The sequence below is a fragment of the Mesoplodon densirostris genome, chromosome 18, assembly GCF_025265405.1.
Source record: "Mesoplodon densirostris isolate mMesDen1 chromosome 18, mMesDen1 primary haplotype, whole genome shotgun sequence".
Classification (NCBI taxonomy): domain Eukaryota; kingdom Metazoa; phylum Chordata; class Mammalia; order Artiodactyla; family Ziphiidae; genus Mesoplodon; species Mesoplodon densirostris.
The window spans coordinates 52,766,146-52,786,991 of record NC_082678.1 but is presented as its reverse complement, the minus strand read 5'-3'; the positions used below and the strand labels follow the sequence as shown (position 1 = coordinate 52,786,991).

At 38.8% G+C, this 20,846-nt stretch overlaps 1 protein-coding gene and 1 non-coding gene across 4 annotated transcripts in view; both read right to left on the bottom strand.

Moving 5' to 3' along the window:
• LOC132479277 (ATPase family AAA domain-containing protein 5-like) overlaps positions 1–20,846 on the bottom strand; it is a 36,512-nt gene that overhangs the window by 1,629 nt on the left and 14,037 nt on the right. For 2 of the 3 annotated variants that reach the window (XM_060082827.1, XM_060082828.1), the window contains exons 7-21: positions 18,617–18,801; positions 16,137–16,294; positions 15,246–15,405; positions 14,470–14,796; positions 11,972–12,068; positions 10,698–10,777; positions 10,328–10,470; positions 10,087–10,237; positions 7,520–7,696; positions 7,160–7,293; positions 6,605–6,698; positions 5,887–5,951; positions 4,646–4,826; positions 1,465–1,646; positions 104–969 (exon numbers count right to left, since the gene is read on the bottom strand). In XM_060082827.1, the coding sequence (XP_059938810.1) occupies positions 104–969; positions 1,465–1,646; positions 4,646–4,826; positions 5,887–5,951; positions 6,605–6,698; positions 7,160–7,293; positions 7,520–7,696; positions 10,087–10,237; positions 10,328–10,470; positions 10,698–10,777; positions 11,972–12,068; positions 14,470–14,796; positions 15,246–15,405; positions 16,137–16,294; positions 18,617–18,801 (3,000 nt within the window). The remainder of the gene's footprint in view (positions 1–103; positions 970–1,464; positions 1,647–4,645; positions 4,827–5,886; positions 5,952–6,604; positions 6,699–7,159; positions 7,294–7,519; positions 7,697–10,086; positions 10,238–10,327; positions 10,471–10,697; positions 10,778–11,971; positions 12,069–14,469; positions 14,797–15,245; positions 15,406–16,136; positions 16,295–18,616; positions 18,802–20,846) is intronic. The other variant, XM_060082829.1, reaches the window with a different exon arrangement.
• On the bottom strand, positions 14,170–14,242 carry TRNAC-GCA (transfer RNA cysteine (anticodon GCA)). The gene has a single exon. It is a non-coding gene; the product is annotated as a tRNA-Cys (tRNA).

Genomic DNA, 20,846 nt, shown 5'->3' with positions numbered 1-20,846 from the left:
AATAAAGCCCAGCATTTCAAAATTAGTAAGAGAAAGAAACTAATAATTTCCCCTTTACCATTTATTATTGAAAAATAAAAAGTAAACAGAAGTCAAGACTTACTCTAAATTAGCTGCTGACTGACTGAAGTGTACATTGTTGCGCTTTTGTGAAACATAAAAAGTAAGTTCTTTTGTTGGATCTCTTCCTACTTTCTTACAAGAATTCAGGGATGTTTCCAATGCTTTTGAAATAGTAGAAGAACATTTAGTAAAGCTGAGAGCTTCTACAGCTGCCTTTAATTCTCCAGAGCTTTGAGAAGTCCATCCATCACTACTCTCGAGACTAAACTCATCACAAAGTCCACTTTTAACCTTTCCATTTGTCCAGCCAAAATCATTTTTACCAAATTCCCTATGTTCCCTTACATCAGTTAAAAGGGCATCTAGGAAGGACATGTTATCCACGAACTCAGTGAGAGAATTTAAACCGTGAGAAACAAGGACCGAATATTTTTTTTCTGCTGGTGTTTTAGGAGAACGAGGAATAGATTCAAAGTTTGACTCTAGACATTTGTTTAGTTTATTTGTCTCTGGATTGCTTTCTTTATCTCTGGCTTTGCTTTCTTCTGAATTTGGAGAAGATGCAGAGGAAAGCCTAATAAATTCATCAGAAAAGTCCAATTCGGTGTCAAATAAGTCACTATCATGTAAAATTACCATCTTTTTCTTATGTTTCTTTTTTTGTGACTTTTTCAATGGCTTCTCTCCTTCAGAAAGTTTCCTAGCAAGACATTTCATATTTTTTGTTGCTGCATTGGTGTCCACACTTACTGACGAACCAGAAAAGTTTTCTGTTTCTGGAATGATGTTAACAGGTAGTGGTAGAATGAACTCAAGATTACTATATAAGAAATCTACATTCCTCATTTGGAATTCTGTAAGAAGCTGGATGAGCTTATGCCATTCTTCCTTTGTTCTGATTTTGTGCTGAAAAACAATATTGAGTAAAGAAATGTCATAACAGTACATAGTCTGAACATTTTTCTACCCATATGAATATAGTGTCATTCCTATCTATCTTCAAAGTAATGAGTCGCTAACCCTCATAATTTTATTAACCTACACTTCCCTAATACATCAAATAGCATCATGAGTCTAAAAGATTAATTTAGACTGTTAATTAAAAAAATTAAATTCTCTAATAGTACATACCCTAATTCAATAATTAGAAGCTCATTTGCTTAAAAACTACTGTTTTGAAACTGTCTTTTTTTATCTGAAATATTTCTAAGTTCTATTCTAAATTCTATAATATGAATTTAGAGCAATGCCTATGCACCATTTGTCAAAGTGGTACAATGTGTTAAAATCAGAAATCTGAAGCCTGTAAAAATTACTGGTAAATTTAAGTTAACCTTAAGATTCAAAAGAAAGTGTTGGGAAGATAAAAAAGAACATAAATTTACTAGACATTGAAAATACCTTCAAAAATGAAAATAAGTCTTCAGATGGGGAAAAAATGTTCTTAAGGCCAAACAAGGTCTCAGCACAGCCAATGTCACATTTGGGAAGGTCTGTTGGATTCCTTTTAGTATTTTTAGCATTATTTTTGGAATCAGGGTCATCTTCAGAGCAAACAAGTGGTACATTTCTGCTATTTCCTCCTACAAAATTAGTAAAAGAAAACCTTAGCTATCCATATTTTTATCAAATTGTAGCAAGTAATTATTTAAAATCCAAGATCCTTTGGCATTTAAAAAAAATAAATTTATTTATTTATCTATTTATTTTTGACTGTGTTGGGTCTTTGCTGCGGGCAGGCCCTCTCTAGTTGCAGCCAGCGGGGGCCACTCTTAGTTGCAATGCATGGGCCTCTCACCGTCGTGGCCTCTCCTGTTGCAGAGCACGGGCTGCAGAGCGCAGGCACAGGCTTAGTGGCTATGCAGCATGAGGGATCTTCCCGGGTCAGGGACTGAACCCACGTCCCCTGCATTGGCAGGAGGATTCTTGACCACTGCACCACCAGGGAAGTCCCCTTTGGCATTTTTTGGACCTAATCCTCATTTTGTTATTCTCCCCGTGTGTATCTAATTCATAAAGCATACAATACAAACATGATTTCTACATAGGTTAAGTGGGGCTGGGGTGTGGGGTGGGCTTACAAAACAATCCAACAGCAAAAAGGGCAAGGACTGAACAGGCAAGTCACAGAAGAAACACAAATATCAAAAAAACTCATAAAAAGATGTACAATTTTACCAGTGATCATGGAAGTGGAAATTAAAATAAGATACCCCTCATTTTTCACCTTCTAAATTGACAAAATTAAAAAATATATTCACTGCATACTTTAACAACAAAGTGAAGATGACTTAAATGTCACCTAGTAGGTAATGGTTAATTAAATTACGTTACATCCACTTTATATGATGGAATAGCATGCAGCTGTGAAAAAGAGAGGGCGGGCTTCCCTGGTGGCGCAGTGGTTGAGCGTCCGCCTGCCGATGCAGGGGACACGGGTTTGTGCCCCGGTCTGGGAAGATCCCACATGCCGTGGAGCGGCTGGGCCCGTGAGCCATGGCCGCTGAGCCTGCGCGTCCAGAGCCTGTGCTCCGCAATGGGAGAGGCCACGGCAGTGAGAGGCCCGTGTACCGCAAAAAAAAAAAAAAAAAAAAAAAAAAAAAGAGAGGGCTAGAACTATACGTACTGACAATAAATTGTGAGGTAAGAAAAAGCAAATTGTTTAACAATACACATAGTATTGTTTAATTTTGCTAAATAAGTAGGTAGCAATATTTGTATATGCATAGATAAAGGTCTAACAGTAGCTACCTTTAAGAAGTGGGGCAAGATCTTTTACTTTTTACATTATATACTTCCGTATTGTTTGATTTCCAATGAGTGTGTATCTTTTTTTTAAGACAGGAATGAAATGAATTTAAGATCTTCAAGAAAAGAAATAATGCTGGGCCTCCCTGGTGGCGCAGGTGGTTGGGAGTCCGCCTGCCGATGCAGGGGATACGGGTTCGTACCCAGGTCTGGGAGGATCCCATATGCCGCGGGGCGGCTGGGCCCGTGAGCCATGGCCGCTGAGCCATGGCCGCTGAGCCTGCGCGTCCGGAGCCTGCGCGTCCGGAGCCTGTGCTCCGCGACGGGGGAGGCCACAACAGTGAGAGGCCCGCATACCGCAAAAAAAAAAAAAAAAAAAAAAAAAAAAAAAAAAAAAAAAAAAAAAAAGAAATAATGCTCAAGTTCTTGGTATTACATTTTTTTTTTTTTTTTTTTTTTTTTTTTGCGGTATGCGGGCCTCTCACTGTTGTGGCCTCCCCCGTTGCGGAGCACAGGCTCCGGACGCGCAGGCTCCGGATGCGCAGGCTCAGCGGCCATGGCTCACGGGCCCAGCCGCTCCGCGGCATATGGGATCCTCCCAGACCGGGGCACGAACCCGTATCCCCTGCATCGGCAGGCGGACTCTCAACCACTTGCGCCACCAGGGAGGCCCCTTGGTATTACATTTTATAACCAGTAATATGGTGATAGTTACTAACTATTTTGTTTAAAATAGGATATTTTCCATGTCTTATTTATCATATTTACTTCTAAGAAATAGTTAAAACTGCCAGCTTAAATTGAATTAAATACTTTGAGAAAGAATAAGATATTAGGGCTTTCCTAGTGGCACAGTGGTTGAGAATCTGCCAGCCAATGCAAGGGACACGGGTTCGAGCCCTGGTCTGGGAAGATCCCACATGGCGCGGAGCAACTGGGCCCGTGAGCCACAGCTACTGAGCCTGCGCGTCTGGAGCCTGTGCTCCGCAACAAGAGAGGCCGCGACAGTGAGAGGCCTGCGCGCTGCGATGAAGAGTGGCCCCCACTCGCCACAACTAGAGAAAGCCCTCGCACAGAAATGAAGACCCAACACAGTCAAATAAATAAATAAATAAATAAAATTTTAAAAAGAATAAGATACTAAATTTTGAACTAATCAGAAAACCAATAGGGGATTAATATTACAGAACTTCACCTTTTTTTAAATTAAATATTTGTATATTTCCCAGAGCAGGATCTGTAACTACAGAACTGTGACTATGGAGCATGGAAACCACAAACTATGAACTTCTTCAGGGAAGGAACCATGTCTTATTCATATAAACACAGGACCTGGCATGGAGAAAGTCCTCAGTAAATGTCTGTGACTTGAATTAGGTAACAATGACTGAAGATTGATAAGAAATAAAATAAAGCATTTCTGAAATAATAGAGTTCTTAGGAAAGAGAGAATTACAGGCTATTAAGGAAGCTGAAAAGGAACTTACAATACAGTCATCTAAAAATAATTTACATATGGAAAAATTACCAATACTTATTTTTTTAATAAATGAAAAAGAAAGTTGCTAAATAATATAATTCTATTTGTTTATAAGCAACTATGTTTATAAATGTACAAGTAACCATTTGTTCCAGGTTCAGTTTAATTGTATTTACCCACATTTAATGCTTACAAAACTTTTCATCAACTAAGTTGATGTATGTATGTTTCTTTTAATATTAACATGATACCTCAATGCTCAAAATTTTTATAATCTTTCAAATGTTTTGGTACAGCATATATTTTAATATAGGATCCCATTACAGAAATTTCTTTTACAACAAATCAACTTACGACAAAAAGATAATGGCCTTTCTTCTAAAAATCCACCTCCACTTCTAATCCAGAATTGTAAGTAAAGGATACTTTTTCTGATGTCACAAGTATTTGCAGTTAGCAATGTTACAAAATCTTTTACATCGGTTCTAAAATTCTCAGTCAAGCAGATCATCTGTAGGTAGCTGGCAACATTTAGCTGAGAGAGAGAGAGACAGGAGGGGAGAGGTGGGGGTAGGAGGGAGAGAGACACAGGAAAAAAACATGGTCAACTGCAGAGTTAACAGAAATACATCAATAACATATCAAAAAGCAAGCCAAATTTTGCTAAGATTCACAATATCTTAAGCTCTTATTGAGAATGATTGATCTAGAAAAATGTAAAGGAATATGGTACCAAATTAGAAGCATTTACATAAACTTCTTTTATTAACTGTACATAGTCTGAGACAGCAAGGAAAATTTTATGGGCGATTCTCCAACCTGAATCCTGAAGGCAATTTTATTAAACCTTAAGAAAATCCCTTAGGGGGCTTCCCTGGTGGCAAAGTGATTGAGAATCTGCCTGCCAATGCAGGGGACACGGGTTCGAGCCCTGGTCTGGAAAGAATCCACATGCCGCGGAGCAACTGGGCCCATGAGCCACAACTACTGAACCTGCGCGTCTGGAGCCCGTGCTCCACAACAAGAGAGATCGCAATAGTGAGAGGCCCGCGCACCGCGATGAAGAGCGGCCCCCGCTCGCTGCAACTAGAGAAAGCCCTCGCACAGAAATGAAGACCCAACACAGCCATAAATGAATGAATGAATGAATGAATGAATAAATAAAAGAATAGTGGTTATCGCCGGTGGAGAGGGCAGTGCTGACTAAAAACGACCCAAGGGAACTTTTGGAGGTGATGGAAATGTTCTATATTTTGATCTGGGTGATGGTTACATGGATGTTTATCTCTGTTCACATTTTTCAATTTGTATACTTAAGTGTATTTTTAACTATATGCAAATTTCACCTCAGTAAAGCACTGGTTACTATGAAAAAGACCTAATGAACACTGGAGTCTAGTAAAAATTTGAATACATGAATTTTGAAAAAGATATTTTTTAAAGTAAAAAAAAGATAATCAGAAGTCTCCTAAAATGCAGAAATTTTAACATACCCCTTAGTAACCACATTTAAAAATTATAACTAAATTTTATAATAAATCACCTTTTATATAATTGTGATATATAATTTATGCTGTTCAAAATTAAAAACTTACCAGTGAAGGAGTGTTAAAATTAATTTCTTCAAAGCAGCCATCAAACATTAAACTAAATGTTGGATCTATAGGGAAATAACATATTTTTTAAACATTAAGACCACTAAGGTACTTTCTCTTGTCATACTTTTCTATGAAAGTATTCTATATTTCATCAGTAATGAAAATAAAATATGCAAATTATAAATCATTAAGGAATTGAACTTCCATCTTGACTTTTTAATTAAACTACCATCTCACTTGGGATTAATATGATTTTTATCAATATTTTTAGAGTACAATCATTAACTATCAAACGGGCTATTAATTTCTAAGTAGAGTCTAACACAAACCCATAGCAGAGATATTCTACTCAATATTTGCAATGACAAATATTAGAGAAGAATGTTATAAAACAATATATAGGGAATTCCCTGGTGGTCCAGTGGTTAAGACTCCACACTCCCAATGCCCAGGTTTGATCCCTGGTCAGGGAACTAGATCCCACATGCCGCAACTAAAGATCCCGCACTTGGTAATGAAGATCCCGTGTGCAGCAACAAAGACCCCATGCAGCCAAAAATAATTTAAAAAAGATCTAGAAGCCTCATCGCTTTAGGGAAAAAAACAGACTTAATTTACCAGCAGACTTCAAAAGGAACATATCTAACTAAAATTAGAAGCTTTCCCCAAATATTTTAACCAAAAGTAATTAATTGTAAAACCACTGGTTACCTACCACTTGTCGTAAGGATTACAGGTCTTTTCGTGGTTGCCATGAATGTTTTGATTGCATTCAAAAACCCAGCATCTTCTTCGAAAATGACATCAACCTAAGAACAAATGGTTATTAGAATATTAATACAGTAACAATATACTTATTGGATATCAGTTATGTATACACAGTAGATACACTATATGTCTATTAGAGACAGAATTTATGAATTTGTGAACAGTGTGACTTCACACCATGCCGAAAGCTTACAACGTTTTATACTATTAAAAGGGTAAAAAAAGTATCAAACATTAAAAACAAAAAAATGCAGTCACCTATAATTGGATAAGTATGGGTCAGAATAATTTCTACAAACACTAAGCAGTAACTGAATTGCATTAATCATGTTCCTAAAAAATTCTTCTATGGCTGACAGTTTCATTCACTTTAATTTCAAATAGATACAATTATTCCTGACCTTCTTGGCTATTTTACAGTCCTTTATAGTAAAACATACAGTAATCTTTAGAATAAGTTTTTATCAGGAGGTATCACAAATGTATACCTCTGTAAGCCTACCTCCTCAAACAGAATGAGAGATGTTGCATTTTTCCTGTTGGGTTCCTCAGCCCCAAACTCTTTGACATTTTTATTAGTTGTGTTTGTAGATTTAGTCTGAATAACTGGTTTCTGTTCAAAAGAATTTTTGATTCCTGCATAAATAAAACATTAATATTTTAGATAAAATCAACTTTTAACACTGGATTTTTCCACAGAATAAACTCAAACTGAAATCCATGATCAAAACTGAAACAAAGTATCAATACTCCTATATATACGACCTTCAGTGTAACTGAGGTTTAATAAATAGCAATAGGAACTCATGAACTATGATAATATTTTTATGTTATCAGGGCCTCTGTTAATTTAGTATCTTACCTTTATTATTTTCCAGAAGTGCTCCTATTTGTTCATTATTTTTTGGCTTACAAGACACTTTAAAATAATTTGCCAAAGTTCTAGGTGGAAGTACTCGCTTTGGTCCACTACTTTGTGGTGATGGTGGAGGAAGTTTTCTTGGTGATGTAACAACCTTCTTGGGGGAGCTTAATTTTTCTGCCAAAAACAAATTGCACTTAAAGACAAATATTCTAAAAATTAAACAGATGGCAAGATTGAGTTATCCACAGTATATTTCTACCCTTACCAGTTAAAAAGCAAAGGTATAAAAATTCTTTTTCATTCTTATATTCTCTTTACAGTCAAATATTACTGTATTGTTAGTTATTCTACCAGTAGAGAAGGCAAAACCAATCATTTGGAAAAGATACTCTTTTCCAAGAAACATATATTCTTGAAGCAAAAATCTTCATAATCCCTTAATTCACTCTGTCTACATCTGCTTGAGGTCAGAAGAGGCTGGAGAAAAAGTGATATCAGTACATACTGAGCACATTACAGACTTTCCTGTGTAACTTCAATTTAGCCCACAGTAAACTGATATTGCAAGCAAACGATATGTTTTTCTAGATATGCTATGAAAGATGGATACAAAGTTAAAAAACAAATGGCTGATGTCTACCCTTCAGAAGCCCAACAGTGGCCTGGCATTTATTCCAGAGTGTGTCCTTTGCTCCTCTCTAAGTACCCTCATTCAGCCTTTACAAGTGCTAGTTATTATCATACGGACTCAGAGCAGGATCTTCTTTATGTACCAGCATATGTGCACCATTCCATGACTGTGTCCTATTCTTTTTTTGTACCCTCATCTCCAGAGATCTTGTCATAGACCTTGCATATCACAGGTGTTCGGAAAACTTAGTGAAAATTTTGAGCTTGAAAAAAAATTATAGATATCACTATCATGTCATAAAAATAGAGCATTTTAGGGACTTCCCTGGTGGTGCAGTGGTTAAGACTCCAAGCTCCCAACGCAGGGGGCCAGGGTTCGATCACTGGTCTGGGAACTAGATCCCACGTGCATGCCACAACTAAGAGTTCACATGCCACAACAAAGGAGCCTGCAAGCCGCAACTAAGACCCAACGCGACCAAATAAATAAATAAAATTGTTTTTAAAAAATAGGGCATTTTGGGCCTCCCTGGTGGCGCAAGTGGTTGAGAGTCCGCCTGCCGATGCAGGGGATACGGGTTCGTGCCCCGGTCTGGGAGGATCCCATGTGCCGCGGAGCAGCTGGGCCCGTGAGCCATGGCCGCTGAGCCTGCGCGTCCGGAGCCTGTGCTCCACAACGGGAGAGGCCACAACAGTGAGAGGCCCCCGTACCACAAAAAAAAGAAAAAAAAAAAAAATAGGGCATTTTAACACCACAAGGAAAGAGGTGTAATCTTAAAAATATTTTAATATAACTAAAAGTGGGATAACCAGTCATCATGAATCTCTTGCTGTGACACCACAGGAAGCACACAGCCCTGTCTATGCGGGTAGGCCAGCACCAAAGTGGAAATGAATCTAATCAACCCCACAGATCTAACTGCCAGTTTATAAGAAATACAAGGAAGAGGAATGTGTTAACTGATACCATGAAGATATAATCAGCCAAATCTAGAATGTGAGAAATTTTATGACAAATGACCCATGTTCTTCAACAAATAAATGACATGAAAAGAAAGGGTGAGGGCCTCCCTGGTGGCGCAGTGGTTGAGAGTCCGCCTGCCGATGCAGGGGATACGGGTTCGTGCCCCGGTCTGGGAGGATCCCATATGCCGCGGAGCGGCTGGGCCCGTGAGCCATGGCCGCTGGGCCTGCGCGTCCGGAGCCTGTGCTCCGCAACGGGAGAGGCCACAACAGTGAGAGGCCCGCGTACCGCAAAAAGAAAAAAAAAAAAAAAAAGAAAGGGTGAGGGAGCTGATTAAAAGAAACTTAGGTGACGTTAATCAAATGTAAACTATGAATCTTGTTTGGATCCTGATTTGAACAAACCATTTGAAACAGAAAACTGAAATTAAACTACATATTACATCAAATTAAGGTATACAGTTAATTTTGTTAGGTCTGATTATGATATTGTGGCTATGCTTTTAAAAAAGTCCTTATCAGTTAGAGCTACAATGAATGGCAAAATTCTAATTATTGGGACTTCACCGGTGGCGCAGTGGTTAAGAATCAGCCTGCCAAGGCAGGGGACATGGGTTCGAGCCCTGGTCGGGGAAGATCCCACATGCCGTGGAGCAACTAAGCCCGTGCGCCACAACTACTGAGCCTGCGCTCTAGAGCCTGAGAGCCACAACTACGGAAGCCCATGGGCCTAGAGCCCGTGCTCCACAACAAGAGAAGCCACCACAATGAGAAGCCCGCGCACCATGATGAAGAGTAGCCCCTGCGCACCGCAACTAGAGAAAGCCTGCACGCAGCAACAAAGACCCAATGCAGCCAAAAATAAATAAATAAAATAAATAAATTTATTAAAAAAAATACTAATTATTAAAATTCTTTTCTTAGATTTTAATTTTTTAAACATTACAACTTCAGGAAAATAATTTACTTACTTGGTGACTTGCCTATGTTGTAGCTATTAAAAAAACAGGGTTTTTGTGAGTTTACACCTTGCTTGTCTACTTGATGGGACTGAGTAGCTTCCTTTAGCTGAGACAGAATTTGTCTACCACTGCGCTGAGAAGAGGCATTCACTTCAAATATCTAAAAGAAGAATTTATGAAAAAATGGCAGAATGGTTTATGTTTCCTTTTGTTTCAAGGGTAATTATTACATTAACATTTGTCCACTAACCTTAAATCCAAGCTCCTGAGCACAAGCATATACCGCAGCAGTTTTCCCCACTCCTGTTGGCCCTGTTATAAGAACAGTATTGCAAAGACGATTCTCTTCTTCATCATCTGAACTGCCTTTAAAGTCTATGCTGTCCAATGGATCTGAAAAATCATTCAAATGCACATAAAACAATCACTTAGGCGTCAATTCTGTCTCACCAAACCCAATGACCAAATCCCACAAACTTCTTGCTAATAAATGTTGGAAATTCAATGTACGAAAACTAAAAAACCAAATATAAAATATCAAACAAGCAGCTTTATAAAAATTTTCAGCTAATCTAATTCTAAAAATGTTCAGTGAAATGGAAAAAAATGACTCAGAATACCTTCCTGTTTCTCATCTCTTTTTCCCTTCAAATTCTGTCCTTCTTCCAATTCAGCTCTTCTTTTCCAGTCTTTCAACCAACTACCACAAGAAAATGTATGTTAATAAAAATAATTCACAGAATATAGATAGCTCTTAGATGATACGTTAAAATGATTGTCAGGGGAAGTGATGGTATATTGCTAGTTTTTAAGAACTCCATAACATTTTTGAATCACCTATATAGTAAAATAATTTTACATGGACATTGATATTTTAAAATGAAGTAATTTTTGTCTAAATACTCAAGACAATATGTGCAAGGATATTCACTGCAACACTGTTTATAGTAGCCTCCAAAAGGAAAAACCTAAAAATACATCACATATGGTATGTATGCTCACATAAGAAATCAGTACAAAAACTGTGAAGAACTGGAGTAGATTGTATGGTGACATGAAAGATGTCTAATATATTGATACAATGCTTAGTATGAGTAGAAAGATTAAGTTCTAGTCTGGAGCTAGACTGAGTTTAAATGCCAGCTCCACCACTTTCTAGCTGTGTGACCATGGACAAATAACTCAACCTCTCTGGGCCTCATTCCTCATAAGGAACAGTATTTACCCTCTTAGGATTGTTCTAAGGATCAAATGAGCTAAGCATGATCAAGTGCTTAGAACAATGCCAATCTCAAAGATTTTATTATTATGAGTCCTAATTCCTTGTATGAAATCCTTTGGGCCAGATGAGTTTTAGAATTCAGGATTTTTCAGATATTAGAAATGTAATTTGGTACATATACCACATAGAACATAATATCCCTAGTGGGTCTGTGGCAGTACATCCATAATCACTGAATATTTCTAGTTAAAAAAATATGAACTCCTACTAAGTGGGACTGATAAAGACTATAATAAACTTTATGTATATAATAAAGTTAATAAACTTTAAATTTCCAGAACTCTTTGGAGGTGGGAATTATAGACAAAGGATTATTACCTGAATTAGTAGTAATATGATCCTATTTGTTAGGAAGAAAGGAGCAAATATATGCATTAAAATTTTTCTGGAAGGTTTTACAAGACACTTTTAATAGTCATTTACCTCTAGGGAGTAGAAACAGGAGAAAAGAGGTACATTTACTTTTCACTGAAAATTCTTTTTATTTTTTTATTTTTAAGATTTTACCTTGTGATGTATTACTTTATAATTTCTAGATTTTAGTACAAATAAAATAAATAGTAAAACTAGATTCATAAACTATTTCTCAATTCTTTTACAAATTTTACCAACCTATGTAACTTTCTAATAGCTAGCTCATTGCCTATAAGTTCACCGGAGTTCTGGGGTTGATACTTTTCTGTCCAAAGCATGTCTTCAGTTCCAGAATCTAAAGCAAAAAATATATATTAAAGTATTTTGTTTCTTGGCATAAACATATATTCTTAGGCATTTACATTATTGTTTCATGTAACAATAAGTATTTGTACAAATATTTATATTTACAAATTGCCAAAAAGGCAATTTCAAAACTTAACATTATATTAAAAATTTTTCACATCAAAACCCTTCCCTCTTAAAAGCTAACCACCATAAAGTCTTATGACAATAAGATTTAAAAGTATACATTAAAAATTTTAACAATCACTCAAGAAACACAAAATATGAAAAATAATTTGTACTGTAAGAAATAATCTAAAGAACAAATGCAGCATAATTTTCATGGAACCTCTTCTTGACCACTAAAAAGATACATTAAAACATTCTAGGATGTCAGTCTGAGTAAACGGAGAGATGCTACACTCCCAATTGAGAAGAGTTAGGAAGATGCCAGTCCCCTCCAAATTAATCTACGTTGTGGTATGCATCTCCCTCTCGTTTTTTTTGGCCCCACCACATGGCATTAATCTACATTCTAATGCAAAATCAAATCCCCAGTGGAATTTGTGGGGTAAGGGAATCTATAGTTTATTTAGTGGAGTCAATGCATGAAAATAGTTTTAAAAACTGACAGATGGATGGATCTAGAGATTGTCATACTGAGGGAAGTAAGTCAGACACAGAAAGATAAATATCATATGATATTGCTTATATGTAAATCTAAAAAAAAGGGTACAAATGAACTTATTTACAAAACAGAGGTAGAGTCACAGATGTAGAAAACAAACTTATGGTTACCAGGGTAAGGGCAGGCAGGGATAAATTGGGAGATTGGGATTGACATATACACACTACTACATATAAAATAGATAACTAATAAGAACCTACTGTATAGCACAGGGAACTCTACTCAATACTGTGTAATGGCCTATCTGGGAAAAGAATCTAAAAAAAGAGTGGATATAGGTATATGTATATCTGATTCACTTTGCTGTACACCTCAAACTAACACAACATTGTAAATCAACCATGCTCCAAGAAAAATTTTTAAACGGGCTTCCCTGGTGGTGCAGTGGTTAAGAATCTGCCTGCCAATTCAGGGGACACGGGTTTGATCCCTGGCCCGGGAAGATCCCATATGCCGCGGAGCAACTAAGCCTGGCCACCCAACTACTGAGTCTGCGCTCTAGAGCCCACATGCCACAACTACTGAAGCCCGTGTGCCTAGAGCCTGTGCTCCACAGCAAGAGAAGCCACTGCAATGAGAAGCCCGCACACCACAACAAAGAGTAGCCCCCGTTCACCGCAACTAGAGAAAGCCCGTGCTCAGCAACGAAGACCCAACACAGCCAAAAATAAAAACAAATAAATTAATTAATTTTAAAAAATTAAAAAAAATTTTTTTTAATATAGAGGGGCTTCCCTGGTGGCTCAGTGGTTAAGAATCCGTCTGCCAATGCAGGAGACATGGGTTCGAGCCCTGGTCCGGGAAGATCCCACATGCCGCGGAGCAAATAAGCCTGTGTGCCACAACTACTGAGCCTGCGCTCTAGAGCCCATGAGCCACAACTGCTGAGCCCATGTGCCACAACTACTGAAGCCCGTGCGCCTAGAGCCCATGCTCCGCAACGAGAAGCCACCGCAATGAGAAGCCTGCGTGCCGCAACGAAGAGTAGTCCCTGCTCGCCTCAACTAGAGAAAGGCCACACACAGCAACGAAGATCCAACGCAGCCAAAAATAAATAATTAATTAATTTAAAAAAATACAGAGACTTGCTGTACAAATTATCAAAACATAATCTAAATGGATGAATTAATTCAATAGAATGTTTCAGAAAAGCTACGTAACCAAATGGGAATATGTCAAAAATATGTGAAACAGGTGTAAAATAATAGGTAGAGTGTGATTCTAGGTTGTTGTTTTTTTTTAAATTATTTGGCTGCACCGGGTCTTAGTTGCAGCACTCAGGATCTTCGCTGCCGTGTGCGAGATCTTCATTGCGGCACGCGGGATCTTTTTTGTAGTTGCAGCATGCAGGATCTTTAGTTGGGGCATGTGGGATTTTTAGTTGCGGCATGCGGGATCTTTAGTTGCAGCAGGCAGGATCTAGTTCCCTGACCAGGGATTGAACCCGGGTCCCCTGCATTGCGAGCGTGGCGTCTTAACCACTGGACCACCAGGGAAGTCTCCCGGTTTTTAAGAAAGCATATGTATTTAGGGAAGCACAGAAAAATCAAAGACCAAACAGCCATCTGTTAAACGTGGTTATCTGGAAGACTCTAATCAGTGAGGCTTCCACTTCTTATTTTGTTTAAATGTTGCAGTGAGCATATATTAAGAGACGGGGGAAAATGAGAAGTTAAAAACAAACAAGAAACCTCTAGGACCACAGGGAGAAAGTCTAATTCACCTGGAATAGAAGATACTTCTGATGTAGACTTGTCACCATCTATTATCAGAATATCAGAATCTTCTACGGCTTCTGTTTCCACTTTACACCTTGTACTCAAAGCTGTTCGTTTCTTCCTGGATGTTTTAGGAAATAAACCTTTGGAAGAATCTAGCTTTATCCCGCTGGAGTTGTTTCTTTTGTCAAGTTCTTCTAGTTTCCCACTTATCTTTTTTGGACTTCCTGAATACTCATTTGGTTTCTTTCTTTTGGATTTATGATTTTCCATTTCCACTCGTTTCCTTTTGGTTTCTTTTCGACTGACGTCGGGCTCTAGTTTTGGACTTCCTATTTGGGGAATTATTGAAATGCATGTGCTTATTAATCAACAAAAAACAAATTTTAATACCCAATAATCTTAATACCACTTCAAAATATCCAATAGCCTTATGTATAAAATGAAAACGCAAGAATCAAATGTGGCATACTGAAAGCAAGCTGAATATCTTGTTATTTAGATGCCTTTTGTATGGGCTATATAAACTACCTCATCTAATAAGGCTTTCCTTAAATAAATTATTAGTATTTTAACATAATTAAAGCTGTCTTTGGGTTGCCGACTCTGGAAGCTGGCAGGGGCTAACACTGTATCACACAAGTTGCTTGAATTTAATTGAACAGCTTTCCCTATCAACCATAAGCAATGTTCTCTCAGTGGTGACCACTTCCAAGAGTCAATGGCTAAGCTTAGTGTTTTCAAAACTGAAATGTTAACAGAAATAGTAATTATCACTAACCTTGTTTACGTTGACACTTGGAAAGTGCCTGGTGCTCAGTTCGCTTTTTTAGAAGCAAAGGGAAGTATTTCCTCAAAGAAAACTCAGGATTTGACCACCTAATTTCCTCCAGCAAAAGATTTCGTACTTCTTCAGTCAAATCCTTCCTTCTCCCCACAAACTGCAATGAAGAATAAAATGCTCAATTAAACCCACATTGTCCATTAATCTTAATCAGAATACTACCAACTACTTTCTGACTATAAGTCTATGTCATTGTAGGATTAGCTTTAGTCACTAAATACAATCTCGATGGCAAAGCTGCATTTGCACAGCTTCAGAAGGACTTGGTTCATTTTTGTTTGTTTGTTTGTTTATTTATTTGGTTGCACCAGATCTTAGTTGCTGCAGGAGGGCTCCTTATTTGCGGCTCATGGCCTCCTTAGTTGCAGCTCGAGGGCTCCTTAGTTGTGGCATGTGAACTCTTAGTTGCAGCATGCATGTGGGATCCAGTTCCCTGACTAGGGATCGAACACAGGCCCCCTGCACTGGAAGCGCGGAGTCTTATCCACTGTGCCACCAGGGAAGTCCCTTAGTTCATATTTTTATTGTTCTTTCTTTTCAACGAATTGTATTTTACACATTTATTAGATTATAATTCTGGCTGATAAAGTATCTAAATGTGCTATATAATCTAATATTCTTTTGAAACTGGCTATCATTAACTCTTAGTATGTTTTTAAAGCTCTAGGAGTATTTAAAACAGATATGTACTTCAATTGGGATTTATTTTTGAAAATTGGACTCTAGGAAGAGATGAATTTTAGGCCACAACAGTAAATATCCAAAATTTTTTCCCTCTGAAAGATATGAAGGGAACTTCCTACAATGGATGACTGTTCTCACACTTACCACAGCAGCAGACTTATTACTTTTTGAATTTGAACTCAATGTTGAAAATTCACCAAGAGCCATGACACATTTTGAGAGATCTATTACTTTAGTATTCAGTTCTTTAAGTTTAGTTAAGAGAGGACAAGTGGGTGGTTTCAAATGCCACAAATGGCACCCTAAAGAAAAAGAGAAAAATTATGTTAATTACCTTCAGTCATATCCTTATCCACTTATCAAATACCAACTAAATAAACATGAGAAGACTCGACAACAACTATATAGTTAACACAAAAGTACCAAAACTCAAATGAGTATACAGGAAACAATACCTTCACCTCCAACAAATACAATTCATAAAAATTACCCAGTCTTCCCTCCCAATTGTTAAAAATAAGCAAATATTAGAATATTTTCTTTTCTTTTTAAATCAACCTTGCAAATCAGGTTAAAAATTTCAGGGGCAGTTAGCATCCTGAAATCCAGATTCTGTTACTAGGTGAGCGTGGGCATGATCCTAAGGAAAAGCGTAACTAACTTCTGTAATTGAATGTACTATTAGAAAATGCTTTATAAAACTGAACTAGGGACTTCCCTGGTGGTCCAGTGGTTAAGAATCCACCTTCCAATGCAGGGGATGCAGGTTCGATCCCTGGTCGGGGAACTAAGATCCCACATGCTGCAGGGCAAGTAAGCCCACGCACCACAACTACTGAGCTCGCACGCCTCAACCAGAGTGTCTGCATGCGCAAACTACAGAGCCCACACAGTCGGCAGCCCACCGCACCACAACTACAGAGCCTATGTGCTCTGGAGCCCACACGCCACAGTGAGAGGGAAGCCCGCACGCTGCAACGAGGAGCCCACGCGCCACAACGAAGATACCGTGTGCTGCAACTAAGACCCGACGCAGCAAAAAAGAAAATTAAATAAATAAATATGTAAAAAAACGGAACTAGTAAAAGTAACAAGAAAGACTGCATCGAGAGAATGGCCAGTGAAAGAACTGGGAAAAAAGAAAAGTGGGGGCTTCCCTGGTGGCGCAGTGGTTGAGAGTCCGCCTGCCAAAGCAGGGGACACGGGTTCGTACCCCAGTCTGGGAGGATCCCACGTGCCGCGGAGCGGCTGGGCCCGTGAGCCATGGCCGCTGAGCCTGCGCCTCTGGAGCCTGTGCTCCGCAGCGGGAGAGGCCACAACAGTGAGAGGCCCGCGTACCACAAAAAAAAAAGGAAAAGAAAAGTGGAATATTACTAGAAAGACTGACTGGGAAGTTCCCCAAAAAAGAGAGGCTAAACAAAACTCAAAAACTATCAAGGTCATGGGCTTCCCTGGTGGTGCAGTGGTTGAGAATATGCCTGCTAATGCAGGGGACACGGGTTCGAGCCCTGGTCTGGGAAGATCCCACATGCCATGGAGCAACTAGGCCCGTGAGCCACAACTACTGAGCCTGCGCGTCTGGAGCCTGTGCGCCGCAACAAGAGAGGCCGCGATAGTGAGAGGCCCGCGCACTGCGATGAAGAGTGGCCCCCGCTTGCCACAACTAGAGAAAGCCCTCGCACAGAAACGAAGACCCAACACAACAAAACTAAATAAATAAACAAATGTGGGTTTAAAAAAAAATCGTTAAAAAAAAAACAACTATCAAGGTCAGATACATAAAAGGAAAAGAAAGGAGAACAGAACATAGTGAACATTTCATGAGTAGAGGGAATAGACCAAACCAAACCGCAAAGCCAGCTGAGAAGAATATAACTGTTTTTGTGCTGACAAAAAAACTCTAGGTAGGAACAACAACAAAGCAAAGATAGAAGGCTTTGTACATTATCAGTAAATTAAAAACTACACAAGTAAAGTAGGACTGTGGTTGCCATAGCACTTGGATCCAAAGAGAATGAGCTCAGGAACAAGCTAACACCACCTTACAAGGCTTGGGCAAACAGCTTGCTCTCGTGCATGGTGCATGTGAGGAAAGACTGAACTAGAACAATGGAGCACTGTTGCTCCACTGTTGCTCCAGTGGAGCTCCCTGTTACCAATGGCAGGATATAGCCCACAGATACTTCTGTGGTACTAAACAGCACAAGCTGTTCTGGAAAGGAGGCAAACAGATTTCCCTTGAACAGTGAACAGCAGACTGGACCAAGACAGGGCTGGAGCTCCTCTGACAAATTCTTAAAGATGATCTGTTCACACACAGGCTATGATTTCAGAAGGGAACGGCCTTCCTTTTAGAACACAGCGCCTGTCTGGACAGCATTCACTTAAGGGCCCACGCATGTGCCTGCCCTCCCCTGGCATCAGGGGTAAGGGCTGAGGATGCCTTTGGCTTTCTTGCCCCACCCCCTTCCTCAGTCCAAGGCTGAAGAAGAGAGGATAAAACACTAAATTCCCACAAAAATCCCCATAAGAATTATACCTAAACCTTTGTCTCACCTTAAACCAACTTACATGGTTTCATATTACTACTAACATTTTAAAATATTTCATAGTAATAAACTCACCATCATCTTTTTGCTGAACATGAACGACGCTCTGGAAACTGGTACTCACTGCATTGTACACATCTAACGCAGCAGCTTTCTTTGCAATTTGTCGTTTCAACAAATCTGGCAAACCACTCATTAGAAAGTCACGCTTTGCTTTAAACTGCACATCACAATCCTGAGGCTTCTCAGTTGCATCTTGGCTTTTAAGAAAATGATGTGAGAAAAGGAGAGCTAAGGTTATAAACACTTAAAAAAATAAACTAACTATACAATAAATACTTCTTAATTTTATTTGAAAAAATTTAATCAGCTACCTGAGATGTTAGCTGGTCAAATTCTTTTTCTGCTTATCGTAAAAACGAAAGTCTTTCAGTGTTAAAAAAAATTAAAATAAGTATATACAGAAAATAATGTCTTGAAGGACATCCACCAAAATGTCTTTGTCTTCCTTTTTTTTTTAAAACATACATTTATATTATAATCAGAAAACAAAATCAGTGCCACATTTCTAAAAGTTAACACAAGGACTTCTAAGGTAATATTGTTTCCAATACAATAGCAGGAACCTTAAGGCCCTTATCATTGATGTCTCAGTTTCACCTGGCTTATCTTGTATTGCTAATCATAAGAATCTTGACTTTAGCGGGAGGGTGGTGAAAGGGTAGAGGAGGATGGCATGATGGAGTGGCTGAGGGGAGGGAGAGCATGGTGCTGGTGTGCCACGGCTTATACACCCTTCCTAGCCTGCCATATATAGAGTGAGGACTGTAATATTCTCTGCAAACTGAAATTTGGGTTGGTAATTAAGAAGAGGCTTCAAAAATTTCTATTCCTTTCCCATTTGAGAGAAATGAAGAAAAGATGAGATCTAAAGCCAGACTGAAGAGATTAATCTCAGAAAAGAGGAGGTGTACCTTTTCGACTATTAATTGGAGGGACAGACGAAAAGATGGGTGAAGTAGTTATATTAGTATGTGCCTAGAGCAGAAGGTAAACTTTAAGGAGGGGGTACAAGGTACTAATAAAAAATATACACACAGGGCTTCCCTGCTGGCGCAGTGGCTGAGAGTCCGCCTGCCGATGCAGGAGACACAGGTTCGTGCCCCAGTCCGGGAAGATCCCACATGCCATGAAGCGGCTGGGCCCGTGAGCCATGGCCGCTGAGCCTGCGCATTCGGAGCCTGTGCTCCGCGACGGGAGAGGCCACAACAGTGAGGCCCGCGTACCGGGGAAAAAAATATACATATATACACACACACATATATTATATACACAGTTAGAAATAGTTTTGGGTGTGTGTGTGTGTACTTCCTAGCTTTATCTGCTGAGAAAGCCTAGAAGCACTGATACCTCAGGAGCATTAGGTAAAATAAGCACCTCCACTAAAAGGAACCAGGGCTCCTTGCAGAAGAGGCTAATTACAGAGCTGGGGCAGGGCAAATAAAAGATGAGCCTGGAATATCTTTGTGTTCAAAAAAGTAAGAAATGCTCTATAAATAATGAGTATGTGTCAAAGGGGCAAAGAAACCAAGCTGAAGGGCTTCCAATGGCCAAATTAGAAGCAATTTGAGCCTTAAAATTATTAATGGATTAAAACCCAGAGAATAAAACAGGAATCCATGAGTAAATGGGTAAATACTGGAAACAACCCAAATGGCCACCAATAAAAGAATAAATTGTGGTAAATATATTCGTATAAGGAATACTATTCGGCAATAAAAAAGAATAGACTACTGATATTTTTTGACTGAAAGAAGCCAGAGACAAAAGTGTACCTCCTGTATGACTTCTATGAAATTCTAGAAAAGGCAAACTAATCTATACCAACAGAAAGCAGATCACAGGTTGCATGGCATTGGGAGTGGAAGGCAGGGATGAACTGCAAAGAGGCAAAAGGGAATTTTTGAGGGTGATGAAATGTTCTCTATTGTGGTGGCGATCACACAGATGTGTACATTTGATAAACCTCAAACTGTTTACTTAATATGGGTGCATATGATTGTATGTACATTATACCTGAATAAAGTTGATTTTAAAAAATATGTGTGTACTGAGCAAGAGCAGTTAGGCACAAAACAATATATATATGAATATATAAAGTTTACGTGAAGTTCTAAAACAGACAAGACTAACCCATGGCAACAGAAGTCAAACTAATTGATGGTAATAGAAATCAGAATAGTGGTAACCCTTTGTTGTGGTGGTGATGGTGGTGATACACAGAAAGAGTAAGTAACCATTAGGG